Source organism: Astatotilapia calliptera, chromosome 6 (assembly GCF_900246225.1).
Source record: "Astatotilapia calliptera chromosome 6, fAstCal1.2, whole genome shotgun sequence".
Lineage (NCBI taxonomy): Eukaryota > Metazoa > Chordata > Actinopteri > Cichliformes > Cichlidae > Astatotilapia > Astatotilapia calliptera.
The window spans coordinates 24,957,443-24,983,902 of NC_039307.1; the positions used below are offsets into that span (position 1 = coordinate 24,957,443).

At 42.6% G+C, this 26,460-nt stretch overlaps 3 protein-coding genes across 6 annotated transcripts; 1 reads left to right on the top strand and 2 right to left on the bottom strand.

Annotated features, from left to right (window-relative positions):
- Nucleotides 1-1,427: 1,427 nt before the first annotated feature.
- Nucleotides 1,428-11,964, bottom strand: gprin3b (GPRIN family member 3b). Of its 2 annotated transcripts, none has more exons than XM_026171304.1 (2): nt 11,877-11,964; nt 1,428-4,321 (listed from the first exon to the last, which is right to left on the bottom strand). In XM_026171304.1, exon 2 carries the CDS (start codon nt 4,227-4,229, stop codon nt 2,106-2,108), a length of 2,124 nt encoding a protein of 707 aa, XP_026027089.1. In that variant the 5' UTR covers nt 4,230-4,321; nt 11,877-11,964; the 3' UTR covers nt 1,428-2,105. The 2 variants fall into 2 exon arrangements, with proteins under 2 accessions (XP_026027089.1, XP_026027088.1); XM_026171303.1 differs by lacking the exon at nt 11,877-11,964 and adding an exon at nt 6,310-6,730.
- On the top strand, nt 9,904-23,096 carry elmod2 (ELMO/CED-12 domain containing 2). 2 transcript variants are annotated; one of them, XM_026171309.1, is made up of 9 exons: nt 9,904-9,952; nt 12,915-13,062; nt 13,154-13,182; nt 16,913-17,010; nt 17,093-17,222; nt 17,559-17,692; nt 20,907-20,975; nt 21,118-21,251; nt 22,217-23,096. In XM_026171309.1, the coding sequence occupies exons 2-9, from the start codon at nt 12,918-12,920 to the stop codon at nt 22,372-22,374; spliced, it is 897 nt and encodes a 298-aa protein (XP_026027094.1). In that variant the 5' UTR covers nt 9,904-9,952; nt 12,915-12,917; the 3' UTR covers nt 22,375-23,096. The 2 variants fall into 2 exon arrangements, with proteins under 2 accessions (XP_026027094.1, XP_026027093.1); XM_026171308.1 differs by lacking the exon at nt 9,904-9,952 and adding an exon at nt 10,817-10,995.
- Nucleotides 23,097-23,180: 84 nt separating this feature from the next.
- Nucleotides 23,181-26,460, bottom strand: ucp1 (uncoupling protein 1). Of its 2 annotated transcripts, none has more exons than XM_026171307.1 (7): nt 26,247-26,460; nt 25,919-26,055; nt 25,505-25,703; nt 24,852-25,049; nt 24,662-24,763; nt 24,147-24,327; nt 23,181-23,692 (listed from the first exon to the last, which is right to left on the bottom strand). In XM_026171307.1, exons 2-7 carry the CDS (start codon nt 26,042-26,044, stop codon nt 23,578-23,580), a joined length of 921 nt encoding a protein of 306 aa, XP_026027092.1. In that variant the 5' UTR covers nt 26,045-26,055; nt 26,247-26,460; the 3' UTR covers nt 23,181-23,577. The 2 variants fall into 2 exon arrangements, with proteins under 2 accessions (XP_026027092.1, XP_026027091.1); XM_026171306.1 differs by having other exon boundaries at nt 25,919-26,052; nt 26,247-26,456.

The window sequence follows — 26,460 nt, forward strand, 5'->3', positions numbered from 1 at the left end:
CCCTTGACCCCAAAGCCTGCCCTTGGGCAATTTAAACTATTCAAATATTTTACTTTCCAGAAATGACTCCCTTTGAGTCGCTATACGTTTTAAAAATCAGCCGATAACAGTCAGATCTGTTTGTGTCCCGCAGGTCTGTTTTCTCTCTGTTTCTTCAAAAACGGTAAAATTATCCTGCCACTGACCTGACGTTTCAGCTGCTCGTAATAAAGCGGTTTCTTTTTCAGGTAAATGCAGATAAAAATCAGTTTTCACATTAAGAGTTCTTCTCAAAACAATCTCTTTTAAATCTGTGCTTTGACTCAGACTTCAGGCCGCAACAAGCCGAGGCCCTGAAGTGGCGAGCGTATATTTTCCGCAGCATCAAAGGTGGACACTTCACTGCTGCAGATGTATTACTGCATGTTTATATCCATTCAAAGATTAAAAAAAATTGAGATAGCTAGGCAAAGGAAATTTGTCATTTCCCGCGAGTACACTTTTAACACCTTCTGATTTCAACCTCTTTATTTTAAAACTTCAACATCAGGTCCCTCTTTGAAAAAAAAGGAAACAGTTAGTCACTGCTGCGTCTTCTTACGCCGGCTGGCTTTGTGTCTCTGACTTTAGCAGGTTTTTATGCAGCATCCGAAGTCGTCCTCAGATTAAAATAGTATATATCACTCTATGCTCATTTATTTATTTTACTCTGAGTCATGCTGTAGTTGTTGTTTCTTTAAAACCTTCTTTCACACAAAAAGTGTAGAATTTATGCTACAGCAAGTACTGGTTTTAAAATTTGCCTGTCTGAACCCACAACATTTTATTTTTGAATATTCAAGCATTAAATACCTTGTCAGTGAAAGAGATAAGCTTATTGATCAATACAGGGAAGCTAAAGGGAAACTAATACTCAATACATTCAGCCACCGAGGACCAACTCCACATGTAAACTTGGTAAAAGCACAGTGACAGAAGACATGCATGTTTCTGAAGATTACAGCTGGCATGCACAGAGAAAACCTGCAGTCTCCATACATAAGGACCCCAACTCTACCCAAGACTCCCAGGAGGAAACATAGTGGCTTAGTTTCCTCCTGGGAAGCATAGCTGTAGATTTCAGGACATGGACATGGGGAGACGTTCCCCCTAAAATGTACTGAGGGGTGGATACAAGCCCTTTAATATTCCTCCTCTGCAAGTGCTCAACTAAAACCTGTGCCTATAGTTTGGAGCAAATCTTTCACTCTGAACGTACTTCATGCTCTCTTTAAGGACTGCATCTTTACTCTGATTTATCATTTAGTCTTTTAAATATTTATTTTCAAAACCGTTTATTCTTGTGTGTGAGTCCTGACGAAATAAATGTTTTTGCATTCGATTTACACGTGGAATCTCCTTTAGAAACAAAACAAAAGAATCACCAGGACAGAAACACTACACCCACGAAAAGTGAGAAATGACGTTGTAAAAGTCAACGCATTTTTTTGCTTACTTTAATAGAAAACCAAAGAAGAACAGAGATCGAACAGCGTACATGTATGCATACAGTGCCCCCTTTAAGTACTCACTAAAAAGAAAAGAAAACACAGCAACCTGATAAATATAGGGCCCCGGAAACAAACGAAAACACCTCATGAACATATATCAAATGCACCAGATGCGATGAGACGTCGGTTGAATATATTTGCACAGATATCCTGACAGTGAGTTAGTATGTCTATCCCATGATCAGTGCCTCTTGCTGTGAAGGTTTGGACTTCATATTAGGTCATACAACTGTCACTGTAACTGAAATACATGCGTTTCACTGTTATTGCCTTTGTTTTGTTTTCTTTATTTTTATTAAAAAACTGTGTTCTCTCTCATATTGATTTCTAAAAAATAAGTTTGTTTTTTTTATTTAATTCTTGTTTGTTTCATTTGATATTTCTATTTCCTACCTTGTTGGATCACAAACATCATCACAAGTATTGACTCTTTTATGCTACGACATTCCAGTATACTTACTTACAGGGATCGGCGTCAATGTTTCACTTGGCATTGAAAATCTTGATGAGGGGAGGGAAAACGTTTTGACCTCTAGGAAATGGGAGGAGTCTGACAATGGCTACCTCTGTCCTGTGCTACTCGAGGACGGAGGAGGGAGGGGGGCGCACGCAGCAGTTGGGCCGTCTGACATTTTGCAGCATTGACCTGAAAATGTTCTGCTGCCTCCTTTTGTTCTTGCTGCCATGTCGCGGCGAATCAGCACCAGAGATTGACTTTCGCAGCGAGGTCTGGACCATCAGTTTCCTCTCTTGCTCCTTTATTTTGCTCTGTAAGTGGCTCTGAATTGCAAAGCCGAGTGATTCGGGGTCCACGGAAGCCCCGTAGACCTCCCACGTCATGCCCTGTTCGTCCCAGACGACGTCGTGGATGCTCTTTCCTTTCTGCTTCCGTGACTGATCGTCCTCTTTGTCGCTTCTCTCCGGTTCCACCTTCTTTTTGCCAGAATTTGTCTCCTTACTCTGGGCTTTACTTCCTGCTTCTTTGCTTTTTTCTTTTGCACTCACATCTCTATTTTTAGTGAGCTCTGACTTGGATGTGGTGTTTGCTGCTGGTGCTGCTGCTGCTGTTGTTGTCGGTGCTGTTGTCGTTGGTGCTGTTGTCGTTGTTTTTGGCAGGGCCTGCGCAGCAGTGTTGCTGTCAGCACATCCAGGCACAGGAACAACGGCTGTCTCTGGGGGCATCCCTGATCTGAGAGAAGGAGTTTCAGCCGTGGCTGTTTTTGCGGCTTGCTTCTTGGGTTCGCTGTGTTCAATGTTGATTTGATAAACCGGCTGGATGTTGCACAGAGCTGCGCCCGCTTCTTTAGGCTTGGCTCCTAGCCTGGAGTCATGCTGTTGTGACAAAGTTTCTGATTGGAAAACCATGCCGGTGTTTTGGTTGGGGCACATTTGTGCCTCTACAGTGAGTCTCTCTGACTTCGGATCAGTCGCGGTGCCGCTTTTCACCTGGTAGACTACAGCCAGGCTCTCCTCTCCTGGGACTGCACCACTGCTTGGCCTGTGGGTCACAGGGAAAGGCAGCAGACTAGGACTCGTGGCCACAGCCTTACTGCACATTTTAGCTACTGCCTGAACCTCCATATCATGACACTTTTTGACCGGGGCTGGTGATAGCGATGAGGTCATTGTCGAAGCCTCCGTGTAGAGCTTGGAGTCCCGCTGCCCTTCAAAGACAGCTGTGTCAGTCTGGCTGCTTCCTTCAGCCACCTGCTCGGATGCCTGCGTGCTTTTTGTCGCCTGGGGCAGAGAGGATGAGTCTTTCTGTGAGGACACTGGCTGGTGTTTATCTGAGGAGACCTGCGGTCTCGATACTGTTGCAAATTCCTTCTCTGGGCGCGTTGACCGTGAGTTTTCGTTTGTTGGTCCAGCTCCTGCATCTTTACTCTCAGATGGGGCTTTGGCTGAGCTTAGCGGAGTTTCCATGCTTTTCTTGGGTTTTGATGGATCTTGTAAAGAAACAGACGTTGATGAGCAACCTTGCATATGACCAGTCTCTTTAGATTTCTGTGGGATAGCCATGTCCCTGCTTTGGGGATTGGAAATGGTTTCTTTATTATCTTGTACTTCAGATGCTGTACTCCTTACATCACTGTCGTTACGTTTTTTGTCATTCGGAGAAAGGCGTTCATTACTTTTCTCTCGTGCTGTAGTTTCTACTGAGGGTGTCAGCCGTACCTGCTTCTCTTCTGGTGCAACTGGGTTTTTTACTTTGTACTCACTGCTGTTCGTGTCGGTGCCCGATGCTGCAACAGGAGACAGCGAACTGGCCTTACACGTGCCCATTTCACTGGTTGGGCTCAGAGTTTTCATGTTAGCATTAGAATCCCGCTGGTCAGCTCCTGCCTCACCCACCTCTCGGCCTGTTACAGACAGGTTTGGTGTTTGGTGGTCTCCACCTGACACTTGCTCAGATTTTATCTGGTTTCCATTGCCTGGAGCTGATTTGTCTGACACAGTGGTAACTGGTTCCCCTCCCTTACAACCTGTTTTTTCTGTGTGGGGGGCGGCGTTAGCAGTCGTCAGAGACAGGTTATCCTGCTTGTCGGGAGATCTGAGGGTGGGTTTTGGACAAACCTGAGAGACTTTGAGGTTGGGCTCTTTAGCCCAGTTGGCATTAGACTCCTTGTTGCCCAGTGTGTCCACCCCAGCCAGCTGAGGCACCATCTGGACTGTTACTGTCCTTTTTGGGTTAGTTCCCATGGCGGAGTCACTGCTTCAGTCTTCAAATATTGCCGTATATCCAAAGATGGAAACGGATGCACGCTGTGCTATCATTAACTTTTTGCAATTTCCTAAAGGAGGAAAACAGAAGTAGACTCAGTTGAAGTTTTTAATCATTAAGCTTATCACAACAATTACACCTTTATTCAGATGATTATAATCAGACCAGACTCCAGACCAAGGTGATTTCTGCAAGACAATTTTACTCAACAGTTATCAACCAGCCAGGACAGAGAACAGCGAGAGACCTGCACCTGACTAAGAATATAATATGTGATTCCAACTTTAATAATCGAATGAACTTATAACTTTTAACATATAACATAATAATATTTATGGAGGTAGTTTTTGGTTCATTGATCTCCACATTCTCCTTTAAACTCAACATCATCTTTGTGCTGCAACTGATGCATGATTTATTTTTCCAGAACATGGAAATAAATGAAACTCCAGAGATTTTATAAGCATCCATCACATTTTGCATATTAAACCTCTTGACTGATTGCACTGAATGTAGAAAATGTAAAAGTATGATAAGAAAATGCTGCGTAAACAAAGTAGTAGTATGCGACATTTAGACTCAAAGTGCTTACAGATAAAACAGATCTTTGATTAAAACTGTGGATGCCACACATCTGGTGGCGTTTGATCTAACCGCTGTTTTTCTCATTTTACAAATCCTACCGTAAATAAAACTACGCCCAACAGCGTGTCATTCATAAATCAGCTGAAGTTATCGCAATTGAATATTACAGCATACAAAGAGATGTGAATAATGAATGAAATGAACTGAGTCTCCCCATGCTAGCCCGTTGACTCGGTTTAATTAAATGTTGTGATGCTGTGAGATATTGCCAATGGCAAGCTAGCCACTTAGTAACAATATCATATGTCAATTATCCTTTAATCTTTGTGTTGAATATAATTGGGTAGATTTAAAATACATACCTGAGGGACTGAAAATCACTCATAATCACTCATTTAAAGTTTCATTTTTTTTTGACAACCACAAGTAAATTTATAACCAGCATCACCCTCGTTTGTCCTTTATCTGTTTTAAATTCTACACAGTGATCAACAGTTTCTTTGTCCAAGGCCTGATGAATGGCTTCATCTCAGTCTGTGTCCTGAATGTGTAAAAGTATCCAGCCAATTCTGCAAGTAATGACCCAGCACTCGGCAGACAGCTGAAATATGTGACCCTTTGGAGTTGGACAGATGAGCTGTGCTGTGGTCAAGGATGTAATCATGGAAAACTATCTCTAAAGCAAATGAAGAACACACTGAATGATAATTCGATGGGTGGCATTAATGGGCCTTTTCCATTTCGGTGACATCCACTGATGATCAGTGTAGTTCATCTCAGTAAAGGTAACAACATCAATCTGATCTAGAGGCATTCTCCTTCATCACACCAGCATCCTCTTCTTTAGGAGTAGCAGTGGGAAACCGAACAGCTTTCCAGGTTATACTTGTATCTGATAAGGCGAGACTAAAGAATAAATATTCCCGTCACACTCTTTTAACCATGATAATCTGACGCACTCGGTAGCCCTATAGAGCACCCCCCCCAACGTGTGACTCGAACAGCACAGAATAGTAGGTTACTGGTGTGGGTCATGGACAGGTGTAGCCGGGTTGTTTGTGCTCTGCCACTATGCATCTGTCTGTCTGTTGTCAAAGCGCAAATATTTATGGAAAGCATATCCTGGGTGTTATTAAATATATGACAAATAAACGCCTCGGTGTCTGGGCTTTTTTGTGTTCCCTTTTCTTCTACTTCTTCTTCTTCTTTTGCCAGTGCAGTTAAGAAATAACCGTAAGTGTGGACAGACTACGTACAGACTGTATTCATGCAAAACGGCGCACATGAAAGATCCCGCATGCAAGCGGTGCACACGATCTATTCAGGCCAATTAAGATCCATGTCGTGCACTGTAGCCTCTTGCCCCAATTCAGCGCCTCAGAAGCCACCGATGCTTGCTGGTTTGATTTGACCTTGCGGGCGAATTTAACATCTCACAGTATAAGAGAGCTTGAAAAGATGAAGGCGGCTTACCTTGCGAGACGATTTATGCCCCGTGCCGTTGGGTGCCGATTGCGCGTCAGTGAGACGAGGGGGAAAAAAAGAAAGAAAAAAAAAAACCTAGGGATGAATATGGAAAAGTCAGCCTGTGTAGATGACACCAAGCCACGCCTTCCACGTAGAATATGGGTCTTAGAGGTATCGATCCACCACAGTCAGGCACAAAATTTAAGCACCTTGACTGACTGACCGTGCGCAATCAGTCACCGCTGACTCCGAGGTCTTCATCACTGCTGGCTCGTGCTTACAAAAACAAAAAGAAAAAAAAATGTGACGAGCCGATCATGGTTTGTGCGCTATCCCAGACTGAACTGGTCTTGGCAGGGCAATCCAGAGTTAACCAGATGAATGGATGAATGGGGAGGGGTGGAGAAGATGCGAATGGAAGCAGCATTGTAACAGCCGCAGGCTTTCACAGGAGGGTCACTTGGTCCTGAAATTAATTAGTTTTAGTTCCCTGCGCTTTCTGCCTCCTAACGTAGACCATAATATTCCAAGAGGAGAGGTTTTTGGTTTTTCTGCTCCCATTTGTGTTATTGAGAAATGGGTCGACTTTCATGCGGTTCTTTTTTGGAGCATGCTTTAGCGAGATCGCGTTCATTTATTTTACATCTACATTATTTTCAAAATGAAGAAATATTTCTCTGTGCTTTCGGCAGATGTGGTGAATAAAGAGCCTCTACAATAAGAGCCTGTCGGTTACAATTGGTGTCATTAACTATTACTACAGAAAAAATCGCATTAAAGATTTTCTGTGGTTTGCAACGTGCTTATGCAAATGAGTCGGAGACAGCTTAAGACTTTGCACTTTGCTGATAACACGGAGAAAAATGTGGCTCATGTAGTTAAAAAATACATAAGTGATTCTGTCCAAATAACTGTTCATTATGAATGAGCCTGCTTTACACTGCTTTATATTTTTATACATAGACATCAGTAATTATATTTAGGCTTTAATATATCTTATATAATTCATATCTATACTTTGATATCACGTATTTACTTTCGTCTGCATCTCATATTCTTAACTATTCTTTGATTCGTTCTAGTAACACACAGTGGGTTAAGGGTTACAAAATTTCGATCCTGTGTGTGTGTTGTACATACTGCAGAATTGACAATAAAGCTAACTCTGACTTTACACAAGAGTGTGCATTTTTTCCACAGTAGTTACAAATCCCACACACACGGGTCCCTGCCCCTGAACATTAACATGAATGTAATGATAAAGAAGACGACGATCCAGTAACAGGTGTCTCAATGTGCTTTATACTGTCGTTTAAGGTGATTTTGGAATATTAGAGAGAATCTGCGAGCAAGCATTTTGGCGAAAGTGGGGAAATACACTCAACAAAAATATAAACGCAACACCTTTGTTACTGCTCCCATTCCCCATGGGATGGACGTAGAGACCTAAAATTCATTCCAGATACACAATATAACCATCCCTCCCAAACAGTGGTCACAAATCAGTCCAAATGTGTGGTAGTGGGCACATCTGCTATATTGAGATAATCCATCCCACCTCACAGGTGTGCCACATCAGGATGCTGATCTGACATCATGAGTAGTGCACAGGTGTACCTCAGACTGCCCACAACAAAAGGCCACCCTGGAATGTGCAGTTTTTTGCGCTATTGGGGGTCTGGGGACCCAGAACCGGTCAGTATCTGGTGTGACCACTATTTGCCTCATGCAGTGCAACACATCGTCGCATGGAGTCTATCAGATTGTCAATTGTGGCCTGTGGAATGTTGGTCCACTCCACTTCAATGGCTGTGAGAGGTTGTTGGATATTCGTGGGAACTGGTACACGCTGTCGTATACGCCGGTCAAGCACATCCCGAACATGCTCAATGGGTGACATGTCCGGTGAGTATGCTGGCCATGCAAGAACTGGGACATTCTCAGCTGCCATCTGCCCTGAACAATGTGAACCATGATTCATCCGTGAAGCGCACACCTCTCCAACGTGCCAGACGCCATCGAATGTGAGCATTTGCCCACACAAGTCTGTTACGGCGACGAGCTGGAGTCAGGTCAAGACCCCGATGAGGACGACGGGCATGCAGTTGAGCGTCCCTGAGACGGTTTCTGACAGTTTGTGCAGAAATTGTTTGGTTGTGCAAACCAATTGTTCCAGCAGCTGTCTGGGTGGCTGGTCTCAGACGATCTTGGAGGTGAACCTGCTGGATGTGGAGGTCCTGGGCTGGAGGTCTGCGGTTGTAAGGCCGGTTGGATGTGCTGCCATATTCTCTGAAACGCCTGTGGAGACGGCTTATGGTTGAGAAATGAACATTCAATGCACGGGCGACAGATCTGGTTGACATTCCTGCTGTCAGCATGGCAATTGCATGCTCCCTCATTGCTTGTGGCATTTTGCTGTGAGACAAAACTGCACATTCCAGGGTGGCCTTTTGTTGTGGGCAGTCTGAGGTACACCTGTGCACTACTCATGATGTCAGATCAGCATCCTGATGTGGCACACCTGTGAGGTGGGATGGATTATCTCAATATAGCAGATGTGCCCACTACCACACATTTGGACTGATTTGTGACCACTGTTTGGGAGGGATGGTTATATTGTGTATCTGGAATGAATTTTAGGTCTCTACGTCCATCCCATGGGGAATGGGAGCAGTAACAAAGGTGTTGCGTTTATATTTTTGTTGAATGTAGAATTCGCTTTTAGGCAGAGCCAGACTCAGGTAGGGGCATCTGGATAAATGGATGGATGGTTGGTGAAATGTATGATAAGACATACGAAAGAGCAGCAATGCTGATCAGGACAGAAACATTAATAACTTTATGCAAGCTCACAGCTCACTGGAATGTTATGAATCTCAAAGAGGAATTTAAAGGATCATGAATTTTAAAATGTGGAAACTACTGCACTGGAGGTGTACAGATTTAAACAAGGATGTCTCGATTACTCTCCTTGGGCTGTGGAAACTATAACAAGTATTTTCCCATGTTTTAAATGACTTTCACAGCGAATTCTTGTAATCACCGGCAGATTAAAATGTAGATCAGAATGAGTAAACCAAGAAATACAGAAACCAGCCTGGTTTTAATTTTGATGTCGAAGACAGTATAAAGTTGTGGAAGCAGTTACACAGTGCCATCCTTCTCACGGAGACAGCGATCCATACAAACGCGTTCGTATGGCTCCCTTTAGGTGATATTATTGACTTGATTTGTCTTTTAGGAGTTGTTGTACTTGCTGACATCATTGGATCTTTGCTTTAGTTTTGTGACACCCCTTCTGCATCTCATCCTCGTGGATAACAGCACTGACAGAGAGCGCTAACATTTAGTAGCCTACCACTTTCTAAAGCACTTCATCGAATCTGAAGGGCTTTTGTGCAAAGTCTGTCCGGGTTGTTAAAACGAAATTGTAGCATTATAGACTACTCTCTTATTCACCCTGATCTATCACACTGTCAATACAGTCTGTGTTAGTGGGGGGGATTCCTTATTTAAATACAGCCTGGGTCTGAGGCAGGGCTTGGACTGCAGTAATTGTATGTGATAGACGTCCTGCCTTTAAAAGCCCCGAGGGACTGATTAGGTGAGAAAGCAGACTGTGACTTAATTACAGCTGAGAGCACCGTTGGTAAGCATCTCAGAATAGGCTGCATACATTGTCGATAAAGCAGATTAATGGGTAAGGGTGAGGGCTTTTATGCAGCCCCTTTCGATAAAGTGACACAGTGGTGGGTCTTTATGTGCCGTGTGTTTTCACCATTTAAAAAAATTGAACGGACAATGGAATAATGGAGGCTTGTTGACCATTATCAGCAGCATAATATGACTGTTTTCTATAAACAGCCCTATGATAGACAGTGTAGCACACATTTTGTGAATTTGGCATCATCTTGTGGCTAATATTGGAAAATGCAATATCTGATTATCTGATTAGCTTCCAGCTACTACCTGCAGTTGGGATTTTCTTGTCTGAGTTATTTCAGTTAGTTTTTTGTTTTTATTTGTTTTTATTTCAAAGTTATGTTTTCAGTTTAGTTTCCTTTAGTTTCAAGTGAAGGGTTTTTTTTTTTTTTTTAGATTATCTTTACTTTCATATTTTTATTAGAATGAAATTTCATCAAATTGAGAAAATTTCAAACTAAAGATCTTTTCTATATATTTGATCTCATTTTATTATTAAGTCCAGTAAGTTTTTATTGCACTTAACTGAAATTTCGTGTCTGGTTCAAATTTTAGACTGTGTAGTTGTGAAGTTGTCTGCGCAGTCATGACCACTGCGGGCAGTAGATGGCGCTGTAGCAGCACTAGAAACTATCATGCTGTGTTCAAAGACATCACGATATTAATCCTTAGTGATAAATTCAACCCAAGTTTCGAGGTGTGTCATGGACTGTTAATTGTTTTAACTTCTTAGTTGAACATTTAGAAACAATGTTTAAGTCTTGGTTAGAAAGAAGAGCCTGTCTTGTGTCACCTGGGAGACTTGTGTAGCTGTGTGCGTGGCATAGACGGTATAGTTGTATAGACAGTGAACGCATCACAGCCAGCCTGTTGTCAGGCGAACCGCCGCTAACCTTACCACCCGCCTGCGGCTAAGTTAGACTGTATCCTGGGTCTGGCATCGCTTTCCCTACGACTGGAGAGTAAGACGAGCATCACCACTCTCTCACGGTAAATATTGCCCAACGCATCAGCTACTCGTACGAAACTTAAAGTAGGTTAGCGTGGTGTTGCTAGCTACCAGTCAGACGAATGACAATGACAACCTGTTGTCTGAACCGGGTCATTTGGGGGAATTTAGAAGCCGGTATGCTCCTTTACGTAATTAATATCAAAAGTGGCTCACTACCACTTCGCTAGCATCAACATGCACCGCTTTCAAAAGCCCCATTAAACTCCCAGAGTGCCTGTAAATAAACTGAATGACCACGTATGTCCGAACTTAGCATTAGCATCAGTGCTAGCCATTGTTTTGGCTGTAGGAGCGTGGGCTCTTCTCTCATACCCACTCGGCGCTTTTATTGTTGGATGTTAATTCGCATTTAGCGATGACCCACGATTAACTAATCATGTCTTGCACTGAGCAATAGATTACTCTGCTTGTAGCAGAGTACTTCCTCAGTGGCTTCAAAAACGTGGTCACTGTCACTGTGACAGACGGCAGTGAAGTGCATCTGCAACATGAGTCCAACTCAGGAAGCAAAATCCATCAAATCCAAAGTTCAATATAAGTTAGAGGTGTTGGAATAACTTATTTGCCTGTAATATTCACGGGCATTTATTCACTGTGTCATAAAAGTGTTGGTTAAATTGTGTATTTTAGCACTAACATATATCAATTGAACACAATATACTCCATGTCCATAAAAACAACAACAACAACAACAAACATATTAATAATAATAAAGATTAGACTTAAAAATGTTCTTTTTCATAAAGGTTATATTTAGGGCTGGATCAGCTATCACTGACGTATTCCTTAGTGATGCTGCAACAGGCCCAGACTGCTGTAGGACCTCATGTGATAAACTCAGCACTTCTTCTTCACTCACCTCTTTTCACTCCCCAAATTTTTATATAGTGCTTGTCCTTAAATTTGTGTGTTCTCTCTCCCATAGTGTACCTTTTGTCCTGTCTCCCTCAGACTGTCACAAAAGTGTTTGCTCATAGTTGCTTGATTGCTCCAATACTGTAGGGCCTTATCTTACAGTACCTTGAGCCAAACGTTATCGCTATGTAAATAAATCAGAATCGAAGTAATAATCTGCTCATGTATGCGGAAGGGAGGACAAAAATAAGAAGCTGTTCTCAGTTTGATGCCGTTTAGTGCTTCAGAATAAGACTGGATCGTGTTGTAAAAAGTGCCCTCTTTCATTGAAAACAAAACAAAAAAACTGCATTAGATTAGCTTCTGCTTAATGAGCTGTAACCACACCAATGCACTAATAATTTAGCTTCTTAGTTTATTTTTTCATTTATACTTTACGAATACAGACATGTTTCCTGCATCTTTCGGCTTTTCCTTTTAGTAGATGCCTTTGTCACACCCAACCCTCTGCATGTTCTCCTTCGCTACTTCATGAATCTACTCTGTGGCATTCCTGTTTTCTTGTTCCCGGGCAGCTCCATCTTTAACATAATTTTTCCCTCCTCTGCATATGTCCAAACCATCTCAGGCTTGCCTGTCTATCTCTGTCTCCAAACCGCTAAAACTCAGATGTACTGATGTGCTCATTGCTAATCTGGTCCATTCTGGTCACTCCCAATGAAAACCTTAACATCTTCAGCTCTGCCTTCTATCTTTTAATTATCGCCACTAAACCGTACATCATCGCAGGACTCACTGCATATTGTGAACCTTCCCTTTCACTCTTACTAATAAAAGCTATTTGAATTCTGAAATGTGATTATCTAAGTAAAACTTCATCACAGGGTTTGTTCTTGTACAAGGTGGTGGTTTTAATATAATGAAAGCTGTACTTCCTCCACCTCTGTTAACTTACACTCCAGAATAGTTTTGTGGTCCTCGGGTCTTCAGGATATTTCTCGCACCGTAGTAATCTGTGAACCTTAACCTGTTTATGTCCTAGAACATGTTTGGATATATCTGGGAGTATGTCTACACATCCTTCCTGAGATACTGGTTGAAATGGCTCATCAGACAAGTAACGGGGACATGTGAGCTGCAGAGAATATGCTCTGGACACAAGCCAGGGGCAGCAAGGACTACAAAAGCAGGTGCGTTAAATCACCCCAAATCTGCTCTACGTCTGCATCCTAGTACACATTTTCTCTGCAGTGTTAATGTGCTTCTTGTGTCCTCCTGCAGAGTACTCTCTTCAGTCATCAAAGAACAAGGTAAGGACCTTCTACCACTGTTGGCTTTTCTTTCGGGCTTACCTTCACAGGGCTCTCAAAATTTCAAAATCCCTGGTAGCCCTTCGGGCAGGGACTCTTCAGTTTTTGGTAGCCAAAAATAAATGTAAGTAGCCCGAATAAAAAAGAGAGCAATTTTTTTGATTGATGTTTTGTTTCCTGTTTTGTTTCCTTTACAATATTATACTTTAATGTATAATATTGTAAAGGAAACAAAACATTAATCAAAAAATTGTTGAAAAACAAATTACAACATTGTATAAAAATTACAATCATCAACTCAAATACTTGGTTCTAATTGAACAGAAATTTCTATGAACTTGTAAGAACTGTGTAGGACATGAATCAGTCTGTGTCAGATCCTGAATTTGAAATTTCCGCTGAAGTCACGGGTAAGAGACAGTGGAACCAAGATCTAGGCCATTTGCTTTTTGAAGTTTGCAAAGACTGCTAAATTTTGCCAGTGGTAGTTCACTCTTTGCAACATAGTACGCTGTTCTAAACAGATTTTTCAGGTTTATTTTTAGTATGTTATTTGCAATTGGTGTTTGTTCTGGGAAAGATATTGCAGACTGAGCAATAATGCATTTCTTGCATTTCTCATGGGTTCTAATGGGGGCCTTTCTTAAAATGACTGGTCCCAGTAACAAAGGCGCTTGTCGACTCAGAAATCGAGAGAAAACCAACAACACACCCGGCAGAACATTATGTTATTTACACGGGTGCACATAAGTGGTCCGCATGTGCGCATTCGCTGTCAAAATAAAAGACTCGCACCAGATAAGAAGTTGCAACGCGCGTTTGCGTATCTGATTGAGGAATCACTCATCTTTGGAAAAGAGAGTTTATTACAGAGAAATGGCTCTTTCCAAAATAAAAGCTATACTATACGCTTCTTCTGGGCTATATTCTCAGCAGCATATTGTAGCGGGTCAGGGCTGTTCGGGGTTCTGTTTGTACAGTTATGTTTTGTTTATGTTGCCATAGTGACGGGTGACGCCCTCTCGCTGCGACGGTGTGTCCTTCCGGGGTCAGAGGGCGCCCTGTGTGTTGTTGTTGTTGTTGCTGTTGCTGTGCGGTTGCCGCGCTGAGCAGTTAGCTAGCGGCAGTGTTCTTCTGCAGATGTCAATAAACGGCTGTGCTCCCTGGCTAGCTCACGGGAAGCAAGACCAAACGACACCTCCGTCTCCTCGTTGTCTGAGCTCGCCACATTGGTGTCAGAAGTGGGATGATGGTGGCACCCCATGTTCTGACCCGAGTGACTTGGTGCGCCAAAAGAAGGCACCTGGACTTTTGCAAAGTGAAAGCAAAAAACAAGCGCAAATTCAAACGCGATTTCAATATGTCACATATTGACAGTGGCTCACCGATGCCAATGACATAATTACCCAGCTACATTTCCGAAAGAATGCAAAAGCATTGACATATATTTTTTCCTTCCTATGATAGCCCGACGGGCAGGGCTGAGATAGATTTTGGTAGCCCGACTGGAAAAATTGCTAGCCCCGGGACGTCGGGCTAGCGATTTTGCGAGCCCTGTGTTACAGGTATGGCCCTTTAAGGATGAAGCCTGATGGGAAATGTATTCGGGATGTGTGTAGCGGGACTGCCTGGTGTATGTGTGAAGAGAGAGAGCGGAGAAGGGGAAAAAGTAACGGTTAGCTACAGAAGAGACGAAAAGAAAATAAATAAAAGGAATATAATAACTCCCTCGACAGCCAGAGTTGTGTAGGCGATGCTCGCTGTGAGTAAACTGTTTCAGCCACTGTACGCGGTGTTCGTGCCTTAGAGAAGAAATAAAGTTCGGTGAAGCAGTTTCCTATGCCTCCTTCTATCTTTTTGCTAGCGGAGTTGACCTGTATAGTAAGCTGTTGCCGGCTACGAGTCAGTTACGGAACCTTCAAGTAACTGCCAGAGGTTTCCTTACTACGGTTCGGGGCCGCGGATCTGGCGCGGTAACACCTGTATCTGATTGAGGAAACACTCATCTTTGGAAAAGAGAGTTTATTACAGAGAAATGGCTCTTTCCAAAATAAAAGCTATACTATACGCTTCTTCTGGGCTATATTCTCAGCAGCATATTGTAGCGGGCCAGGGCTGTTCGGGGTTCTGTTTGTACAGTTATGTTTTGTTTATGTTGCCATAGTGACGGGTGACGCCCTCTCGCTGCGACGGTGTGTCCTTCCGGGGTCAGAGGGCGCCCTGTGTGTTGTTGTTGTTGTTGTTGCTGTTGCTGTGCGGTTGCCGCGCTGAGCAGTTAGCTAGCGGCAGTGTTCTTCTGCAGATGTCAATAAACGGCTGTGCTCCCTGGCTAGCTCACGGGAAGCAAGACCAAACGACACCTCCGTCTCCTCGTTGTCTGAGCTCGCCACATTGGTGTCAGAAGTGGGATGATGGTGGCACCCCATGTTCTGACCCGAGTGACTTGGTGCGCCAAAAGAAGGCACCTGGACTTTTGCAAAGTGAAAGCAAAAAACAAGCGCAAATTCAAACGCGATTTCAATATGTCACATATTGACAGTGGCTCACCGATGCCAATGACATAATTACCCAGCTACATTTCCGAAAGAATGCAAAAGCATTGACATATATTTTTTCCTTCCTATGATAGCCCGACGGGCAGGGCTGAGATAGATTTTGGTAGCCCGACTGGAAAAATCGCTAGCCCCGGGACGTCGGGCTAGCGATTTTGCGAGCCCTGCTTCAGTAGTTCTGAGCTAATTGTTTTATATTGTTAAAAGATAAACGGTGGGTCTGCACAAACATTAATTGGCAGTGATCCTGATAATCTGTTCAGCTCCTCTGATTTCCTGTTGCAGCTCTTTAATGCTGGGGGTGTGTTTGTCTGATTTTGTTTTTATGTGGCTGAAATCAAATATCGTTGATGATCTTTGTATCAGATGTGCATTTTTTTACAACATTTAGTTTAAATTTAGTTGTTAGTAGTTATTTGATATAGGCCATAATGGAAAAAAAGTTAATATATTAGGTGCCGATGTACAAACCAGGACAAAGAAAATCCAAGTGCTGTCAGCCAAAAGGCAAACAACAGTTTAAATACATTTTGCAAGACAGTAATTGCTCTTTTTTATTTTTAAAAGACTCACATTCTTAAAAGCTAAAGCAGAAATAGCTTTTATAGGCGTGCGTGTGTGTTTTTTAGGACTCTTTTCCAGTTTACGTTTCAGCACTGTCATAAATAAAATCTGTTATCTCATCACTTTTAGCACTGTCAGGCCAGTAAAAGATGTTAAGTGTCAAACATTTGAAAAAATATTGAGTATTTGGAGACTAAGAATGTGTAGATATGTGTAATAAACTCCTCAGGACTGGAGCATTGTGGATTTTCAAGTAATCTGAAAGCTTTCCAAGCCCACAGATGTGGAAAGGAATCACACTTTCCTTCACTATTGACCTCTTTATCTTTTATTGCGCAGTATATCCCCTGAGTTTAATCATTGCTTTATCTTTCACTACCCTAGCCAAGTTTAGGTGAACTGATTACACATGTCATGCTTGTGTATATGGCTTTGTAAGCATTTTCAGATCAATAGTCTGTCCAGGTGCAAGAAGAGATTAGCTGTGTCATCTTTTTGACTTTGAAAAAACAGTCATTTTCACTGTGGTTGTAAATGACCTAAAAGCATTTGCGCCAGATTTCTGTCTGGTAGCTCTCTGTGTTATAACTTTAGCATGCGCTCTTCCTCTGCAGGTTTTAAGAGGAGCGTTGGAAACCACTAAGGATAGCTTAGAGCAATGCGTGGATCAAATTATGAAAGTGAAGAACATCAAACCTGCAAAAGATCCCAAGTAAGGTTACTTTGCCTGTCAGCTGCAATTCTTTGATGTAAGAGTGATTTTTGAATGTGATTGAATTGATCTTCCGTTGCAGGTTCAAAGAGAGCCTCCACATCTGCCTGCTGCAGATAACAGGATATAGCAGCTTGTATATATCTGTAGAAGACTTGAGAAAGGAAGTCTTCAGCTCAGACAACCCTGAACACGAGGCCATGCTTTTGAAGGTATGGATTCCTGCTCCTAGAGCAATAGCAGTGAAGCTGTGTCCATATGCACAGGCTTTCTGCTAAGATGAGACTTGAACCAAGATTTGGAAACTAAGGAAAAATATGTTTTATTATTATTTCTGCACATTACTAAAAGTAGCATTTAGGATTTTTTTTTTTAAACATCGATTGACATAGTAAAGATAATACCACAGTCTAACATCACATCAGCATAGAAACACTGTAAGTTGTTGGATGGGAGTCTAAAATGCTGGCACAAGGTCATATTAGGAATCGTTGTACTTCCAAGTTATTGTAGTGGACGGATTTGATCGTGTGTGTGTGTGTGTTTAGCTTTGGGACCTTTTGATGCCAACAGTCAAGCTGGAGTCCAGGATAACCAAACAGTGGGGAGACATTGGATTCCAAGGGGAGGACCCCAAGACTGACTTCAGAGGGATGGGCCTGCTGGGGCTGATCAACCTCGTGTGAGTACAGTACCAGTGTAAAGGCCTTCAAACATCGAGTTCATTGCAAAAAAAACAACAACACGAAATTCTGAATTTTTGGGGGATGTGAACTTTTCGTGTATCATTTATGTACACACCAAAAAAAAAAAAAAAAGATATATATATATATATATATATATATATATATATATATATATATATATATATATATATATATATATGAGACAATATAAATAAAATATACGAAGGGAATAAATAGGAATAAAAAATAAAAATACAAGTGAATTGCACATTTCAAGTATTGAGGTCTATTGCACTGTTGACTATTTACAAAAGTATTGCATAAGGTATTGCACAGTGAGGTGAAGAGGCACTACAGCTTAGTTGTTCCCCCCTCCTTTGTCCTCCTGTTTCCCCTCCCTCTCCCCTCCAGAGAGGAGTTAAACAGTCTGATGGCGTGTGGGACAAAGGAGTTTTTAAGTCTGTTAGTTCTTGTCTTTGGGAGAAGCAACCTGTCACTGAACAGACTCTTCTGGTTGTTAATGGCCGTGTGCAGAGGATGTCTGGCATTGTCCATAATGTCCATCAGTTTCTTTAATGTCCTTTTCTCTGCCACTGTCACCAGAGTGTCCAGCTTCATGCCGACCACAGAGCTAGCCCTCCTGATCAGTTTCTCCAGCCTGGATGAGTCCTTCTTTGCTGTGCTGCTCCCCCAGCACACCACAGCATAGAAAAGTACTCCAGCAACCACCGACTGGTAAAACATCCTCAGGAGCTTCCTGCAGATGTTAAAAGACCTCAGCCTCCTGAGGAAGTACAGTCGGCTTTGGGCTTTTTATACAGGTGCTCTGTGTTGCATGACCAGTCCAGTTTATTGTCCACCCACAGCCCGAGGTACTTGTACTTGTTGACCACCTCCACCTCCTCCCCCTCTATCTGAACCGGCAGTGGACCTGCTCTAGACCTCCCGAAGTCCACAACCAGTTCCTTAGTCTTTGAGGTGTTGAGTTGCAGGTGGTTTGTGTGACTCCATGCGACAAAGTTCCTCACCAGACTTCTGTACTCCTCTTCCTGATCATCCCAGATACACCCCATGATGGCTGTGTCGTCTGCAAACTTCTGAATGTGGCATAATTCAGAGTTGTAGCAGAAGTCAGAGGTGTACAGGGTGAAGAGAAGAGGGGACAGCACAGTTCCCTGTGGTGCTCCTGTGCTGCTGACCACTGTGTCAGACGTGATGTCCTTCAGCCTGACGTACTGTGGTCTGTCGGTGAGGTAGTCGGAGATCCAAGCCACCAGGCAGGGGTCCACCTCCATCCTGTTCAGTTTTTCCTGAAGCATACAGGGCCGGATGGTATTAAAGGCACTGGAAAAGTCAAGAAACAGTATCCTGACCGTGCCTTTTCCCCCATCCAGGTGTGAGTGGGCTCTGTGTAGGAGGTACAGGATGGCATCCTCCACTCCGACACCCGCCTTGTACGCAAACTGTAGTGGGTCCTGGGCATGTTGTACCTGTGGTCGGAGGAGGTTGAGGAAGAGCCGCTCTAGAGTCTTCATAAGATGTGACGTCAGTGCCACCGGTCGGAAGTCATTCAGCTCATTGGGCCGGTTCCTTTTGGGGACCGGGACGATGCAGGATGTCTTCCATAGGGCGGGCACTCTCCCCAGTCGCAGACTGAGGTTGAAGACTCGTTGTAGCGGCTCCCCAAGTTCAGCAGCACACGCCTTAAGCATCCTAGGACACACCTTGTCTGGGCCTGCTGCCTTTCTGGGGCGAAGCTTCCTTTACTCGTTTTACTTAGAATCATCATCCTTCTATAAGGTCCACTTCTGGTTTTGGCCTCGCTTTATGTTGAAGAACTCTGTCATAGTTGAATCAAGAACTGCAACCTGCCCACTTTCTGAGACCACAAAGTTCTCAGAAAGGTTTTCACAGTTTATGCTCTTTTCCCAAGAAGACACTATTGGTCAGCACAAAACATGTGTACTTTTTTTTTTTTTTTTTGGCCCAACCACTCTCTCTTTGATCAGTGTGTCCACAGCACACTAAAGTCCTGGTCTTTGCCTCTGTACCTATTGGCAAAGTCTAATCTGTGACGTTTGTTTTTTGGACAGTAAACAGAACGCCTGCTATGCAGGTCATATTTGTGCAATCTGTCTGATTATAGATGCATGAACTTTGACACACATCAGCTCTTATAGGTTTTGTAATGAAATTTGAGGATTCTTGGAAACATTTTTTCCCCCATCAGGTGCTTTTTGGCTGAATTTGCTGAATGTTTATATTTGGTAGGCTCTAATGATTAAACCGATCCACACACAAGAAGCGACAACGGTACTTATCCTAAGATTATATTCCACTCAAGTTTTGATGAGAAATACTTTTAATTACCTTACACAGATTATGAAAGGTGGTTGTAGATACAGCTCAAAGGGTACGTATAAGGTACACTGTTCCACTCCAAATGCATGGCTCAGTGTAACCCAACAGATAATTTTTAGGGTACAACAATAATTACTCACAAAACCTCACCAAGTAAGGTAGATGGGAGCCCCGGCAGAAACAAACACAAGAAGGAGAGGGCTTTGAACCAACAAGATTCAGGCTTCACCTATAAAATAATATTTGAAACAAAGACTGAAAAGAAGGACTGTCAGTAACTCCCAACTCAGCGAAAAATAATTAAACAGTGCTAGAGATAGCGACTAAAGACAGAAGTGGTGCTGATGGAGTAGAGGTGGCTGTTTCACCACTTCTGACTTTAAATGCATGCAGGTTGGCTTCTACAGCCAGTCAGCTGTAGGAAGGGTATAAAAGAAAAGAAGAGAACGTTAATGAGGATTATAAAAAGAAACACTGTCATAACACCTCCTCCTCCAAGTATTGAATAATGAGCCAGCAGAACCAGTATTCAACAGGACAAAGAGAGCGTGACAGCATGTCAGACAGGCTTGACTTTGAGGCTGAAGGACTTTAAAGGCAACCCCCAACACGTCAGTCGCTCGTTTCACTTGTTCTTTCGACTGATGAGGACGAGGACACAAAATGACAAGCGATGTGTCAGATTATTAAAGCAGCACCAGTCAAACACACATTGACTTTATTTTTAAAATCTGTAGGTCAGAATGATGTGACCTCAACATGTTTAATCATGCAGACTCTGTTTGACGTCATGTTTATTGGTTAACAAGAGACCGTAAATAAACTCTTAATTTGTTTGGCTCTTTGCAGTTTTTTCAGTGAAAACTACACAGCGGAGGCTCGGCAGGTGCTGTCTCATGCAAACCATCCTAAACTAGGGTAAGAGACCTTCGATTCATATACCTTCCACTGGTGTTTTGTGTCGCATGATGTAGACTTTATTCATTTTTTGAAATTACGTTTTCCATATGCACAGTATGTCATTTCTACAGTGCACTTTATACATTTTTGTTTTTTAAAGGTATTCCTATGCAATAGTTGGGATCAACTTGACAGAGATGGCTTACAGCCTGCTAAAGAGTGGCGCTTTGAAACCACATTTCTACAACGCAGTGCAGGGCACGCCTGAGCTGCAGCACTTTCATCAGCTGTACTGTGAGTAGTCGAATCACACTGCTGTTTGTTCTGTGCGTCTGATTATACACTCACCGGTGGCTTCATTAGGTGCAGTCTCAAGATTGCTAATCTTGGGTTGGACCCCTCTCTGGCTTCACAGCTGCTGTAATTCTTCATGGCAATGAAGTGCTGGAAACATTTCTTAGATTTTGGCCCATATTGACATGATGGCGTCACACAGTTGTTGCAGATTTGTTGAAAATACGTCCATGATGCCAGTGTGACTGTGATAGTGACTGTGGATTTTTGTACAGTGACCTCAATGTCATGTGTAAGAAGCCACTTTGAGATGGTCTGAGCTTTGTGTCATAATGTGTTATCTGCTGGAAGCAGCCATCAGTAGATGGGAACACTGTGATCATAATGGGGTGGACATGGTCAGGAATAATACTCAGGTAGGTTGTGGTGTTTGGATGATGCCCAGCTGGTACAAAGGAGCCAAGAAAATGTGCCAAGGAAATATGACACCACCAGCAGCAGCCTGAGGTGGGATCCAAACGTTCATGGTATTTATGCCAAGTTCTGAATGTTGCAGCAGAAATCGAGACTCATCAGATCAGGCGACATTTTCCAATCTTCTTCTGTTGTCCAATTTTGGTGACCCCTGAATATTTCCTCCCTTTTAAACTCAAAGATGGTTGTGTGGAAAAATCCCAGCAGATCAGCAGTTTCTGAAACAGACCAGTCCATCTGGCACTGCTATCCAGTTCACATTTAAAGTCACTTAAAAAGTCACTTAAGTCACAATTTGAACTTCAGTAGGCCACTTGGAGCATGTCTACATGCCTAATTGAGTTGCTGCCATGTGATCAGCCAATTAAATATGCAGTAATGAGCAGTTGAACAGGTGTATTTAAGGAAGTTGCCTGGTGAGTGTATACAAACAAAAACATTTTCTGATAGAAGGTAAATTTTTCAAAAATGTGTGTCTTTCCTCCTTACAGGCTATCTGGCGTATGAATTCGATAAGTTCTGGGTGGCAGAAGAACCCGAGAGCATCATGCAGTTCAACCAATACAGAGAAAAATTCCATAACATAGTCAGGACACACCTACAGGACCCTGATGTGTGTCTCACATTGACTGTCAGCTCCAAGAACTAAAAGCGTTTTTCACGATGTTACGATTGGTAGAAGGAGAAGCAGGAAAGTTCCTCGTAAACGTAGCTGAGCATTAAAACCCTAAACGCAGACTGAATACTGTTCGGCCCCTCCAGACAAGATCCAGACCAATAAATCCTCTTGTGTTTGGTTTTGTGGTTCATTCATAACACACATATCATTGTTGTAATGATATTTAAAGTTTCTCAAACTGAGCACAAATCCAACGCCCTGTACCTCAAAAACAACCATTCCAGAGGGCTTTCGATCACAAAGAGGACTGTAGAGAAAGTAACGGATCCGTCGTTTTGTGAGGCTTTAAGCACTTTGAGTGAGCAAGCAGCCAAATTGTTATATTTAAAGACAGGAAAGGACAGAAGTCCTGCTCAGGAATGTGAAGTTTATGTTAAGAGATAATGGCTAAAACTTGACGTGAGGAGTGATTTCCACTTTATTTTTCCTCTTGTGGTGCTGTCAGCTTAAAAGTCTTGCATGATTTAACGTGTCCCCACTGATGTCATTGATCTGTACTGTAAAATGTACTGTTAGTGATGTGGTACTCTAAACTATACTAAGCTCCTGTTTTCATAACGTTGTGTATCTTTAGACTGATGCTGAATTTTTATGACCTGATCTTTTTATGCCGTGTGTTTGCATTTGAGGAATGTATGTAACGACTGGCATCTCACTCACTCCAAGTTAGTAAATGCAGATTTGTTTTGAAATGTGCTTCATGTCCATGTGTTTAAAAGGCAAAAACAAACCACAACAGTTTGTGTAAAACAAGTCTAGTAAATTCAGGACCTGCATAAACACATCCTTTTATGCTTTATTATGGGTACCAGTCATTCAGTGTAAAGGCACACTGCTTTAAGCTAGCTAACATATAAAACTGACAGGTTTAGTCATACAGGGCTCAGTGCAAACTTGGCATGTTTCTGTAATATTCCCATCCATGACATCTGGAATGGGCTCACTGTGGCAAATTATAAATATAAAAGGAGACGGCTGTGTCTCCTCATGCACATAAAGTCAATACTTTTTCAGGAGGCGATCCTTTTTCAACAAAGGATTTCCGCCTTTCTCACCACAGGACAGTGGATTTGTTAAATAAGGTTAACACAAGAAATTATTGTTACTAGGGTTTCCTCATTCAGGTGCCAGTCCAGTTGTGGTTCAGGTATTACAGTCAAACTTTGAGGAATCTCAATTAACCACTTCGATCCTCTGCTTTGTGACCATCATGGCTCTTTTGATTTGTTCGAAGGAGACGAACATCACGATGTTCCACGATCCCAACCTCAGGAATGAGGGCACGAATCTACAAAATGGAAAAAGTGAAGAGTGAAAAAATGAAATTGTGTGTCATGCAATGCTGCAATTTGTTTTTGGATTGATACCGATACCAAGGCCAGTATTGCCGATACCAATACTTTTAACTTATAATGTCATGTTATTTAGAGGAGAGCATAATCATGATTTATGAGATGAATCATCAATTTTTAATGACCACTGCATTACTTTACTCAATAATGAGTTAACACACCTCTCATTTCACCATTTTTTTTAAAAAGGCGCTATAGAGTAGAAGGATCAGTCAACACAAAAACACTCAGACATTTTTCACATTGTATGCCTGAAGAATATTTTTCCTTTTATCCCGATTTAATTCAGTGGGCTCCAAACTGAACGTGAAGGATATAAAAGTATCGATACTATCGATATTTGGATCTCTTGAAGAGTTTGTCGTGGGCGGCGCAGGTGAAGAGGCTTACCCTTTGTAGAATGCTGTTGGCCCCTCTTTAGTTAACATGGTCCAGGCACAGTTAACGGCGCTCTTATACTGGCCCGGTGGTGAGTTCATGTATCTCGTCTTTACCACGTCTACTGGGGAGGCGATCACTGTGGTAACGAAGCCGGCGCCAAACGCAGACACAAAGTGGCACGGCAGATTGTCTGAGGACAGAGTTGGGGAAAAGATTACAATACGGTCTTTGTTCTCAGCTGTGCGACACAGAAAAACATGTCAGTGGATTTTGCAATCGTCTGAATGGGGCAATATAAGTTCTAGAGATAAATGCTAATATATTGCTATTGTACTCACTGCACTATAAAGAGAAAATACACCGTGTCCTGTACTGTAGGAGCCTGTTGTGCTGGTATCAGTTAAAAAGGTGAGAGGGTGTGTGGATTTTTTTGCCAAATCAGCAGTCTCCCGGGGACTCTGTTTTTGTGAATGTGTGTGTGTGGGTTTGTGTAGCTCAGGCAAACAACCGTGAGCTGACCTCACCTGACAACAGCTTGTGTCTAAGGATGGCCTCCTTTATCAGGTCGTATGTAACCAGCTCTGTGCAGTTTACCAGGGCGTTTCTTGTGATGTTGGGTAATGTTCCTGAGGGAAACGGATACTTTAATCATTACTGATAAAGGATGTTATGGTTTGTCTTTTTTAAATAATGGGCAACACTCAAAGAATGTACCTTTCCAGAGCCCACGCAGGCCCTCGTGTTGGAAGATGTGTCTGTAAGCCTGCATGGTGCTGCTGTAGCGGCGGGCCACTCCGTCCAGATTCATCTGGGCTTGGAATCGAACCTTGACCACATCGGTGGGCTGCGCAAAGGACACCGCCATGGCACCTGTGGTGCAGCCAGCCAGGATACGTACCAGTACACTAGGGTCTGGAGAGAAGGAAAGACTCAGTTATTTTAATAACAGGCTTGAGAACTTCTAATTTTAGTATCAGTTTTAATAAGGAAGATAAGAAACTGATTCAACAACCCAGACTGTGAGAATCCTTTATCGCTTTCAAGAGAGAGATAACACTTTCCCTAAATCTTGTTTAACTTATCAGATTTGAAAAGCCTCTGTTCTGCGTAAATTATCTATTGCATGTTTGTCTGCAAGACATAGCCTTCCTTCACTCTCCCCACTTTTTTATTTTTAAAATGAAGCTTTCCTTCATCTGAATTCCTTATCTAAGGGAATATAAGACCGACTGCATCTATCTGATAAACATCTTTTTGATTTTTGACAGCTGGATATTAAATCTCGAAATCACGGCTGTCACCAGTAAGAACAATTATGAAGGTTTAATTAACTTAACCAAAAAATAAATGAAAAGGCAACAACTTACTGTCTTTGCCACCGGTGTAGAAATTTTTAACGTTGTCATAGAGGCCGATTCTGACGGAGGCAAAGCACAGCTGTCTCTGCAGCCCAGCCACCAGACCATTATACAGAGACTTGGGCCCTTCTGTTCGGATCATGGTGCTGATGGTCCCAAACACCCCTCTGTAGCGGATGTCCCCCACTGCCTTCTTCTCTCCTTGAATCTGGGGTCACACATTGTCCTCAAAGTTAAAACCAGCTTTACAGAGCAGCAGCTTAAGAACAAATGGTTCAGAAAGGTGAAGAAGTTTGACTGAAGGGTGCTGAAGTGGACAAAGTTGACTTCTTCGTCAATGAGGCAAACATCACGCTGTGTCCCACAGTAGGCTACAGCAAAGCAAGACCGGCTAAATGATCATATTGATAGCACAGTTAGTACCTGTAGTCTGACTTTGGCTGTGTCCAGAGGGAATGTGACCATGTCAGCTATACAGGCTGCTGCTCCAGCACTCGCCATCTTCACACCCAAAGGAGGAGGAACGTCTGAGGGTTTAAGTCCTACCATGTTTCCTACTGCTGGGACGACAGGTACGCATCCACGCACAGAAATAACAATTAAAACAACAAACAAAAAAATCAGTGTAAGATTCTCTTCTAGAAAGCAACCACATAAACATTAACCTCTTGTACAAATCATTTGTCTGTTTAAATGAAAGGTTAATCAATAATCAAAGTGGACTGATGCTCAAGACATGAAACACACTTACGATTATGATCCGAAATTAAAATTTCCTTTTGATCCTCGGGTGGATTTTTTGGTACCGAGCAGGATGCGATTGGTCAGATTAAAATCCACACCGGGCCCCACTCAGCAGGAAGGAAAGACTCATCATTTGCTGTGGTTTTATGTTTTCTGGCTGGCGTTTTTATGACATCCTCGGAGAGGCGTTACTGTGTACTCCTGTACACCTGGGTCAACTC

Bases quoted from the DNA above. Each gene is read 5' to 3' on its own strand.
- gprin3b (XM_026171304.1), bottom strand. From the start codon at position 4,229: ATGGGAACTAACCCAAAAAGGACAGTAACAGTCCAGATGGTGCCTCAG.
- elmod2 (XM_026171309.1), top strand. From the start codon at position 12,918: ATGTTTGGATATATCTGGGAGTATGTCTACACATCCTTCCTGAGATAC. The intron at 17,223-17,558 runs GTATGGATTCCT...GTGTGTGTTTAG, and splicing joins ACGAGGCCATGCTTTTGAAG to CTTTGGGACCTTTTGATGCC. The intron at 20,976-21,117 runs GTAAGAGACCTT...TGTTTTTTAAAG, and splicing joins GCAAACCATCCTAAACTAGG to GTATTCCTATGCAATAGTTG.
- ucp1 (XM_026171307.1), bottom strand. From the start codon at position 26,044: ATGGTAGGACTTAAACCCTCAGACGTTCCTCCTCCTTTGGGTGTGAAG. The intron at 24,764-24,851 runs GTACATTCTTTG...CGTTTCCCTCAG, and splicing joins CCTGCGTGGGCTCTGGAAAG to GAACATTACCCAACATCACA. The intron at 23,693-24,146 runs GTAAGCCTCTTC...TCCATTTTGTAG, and splicing joins CCAACAGCATTCTACAAAGG to ATTCGTGCCCTCATTCCTGA.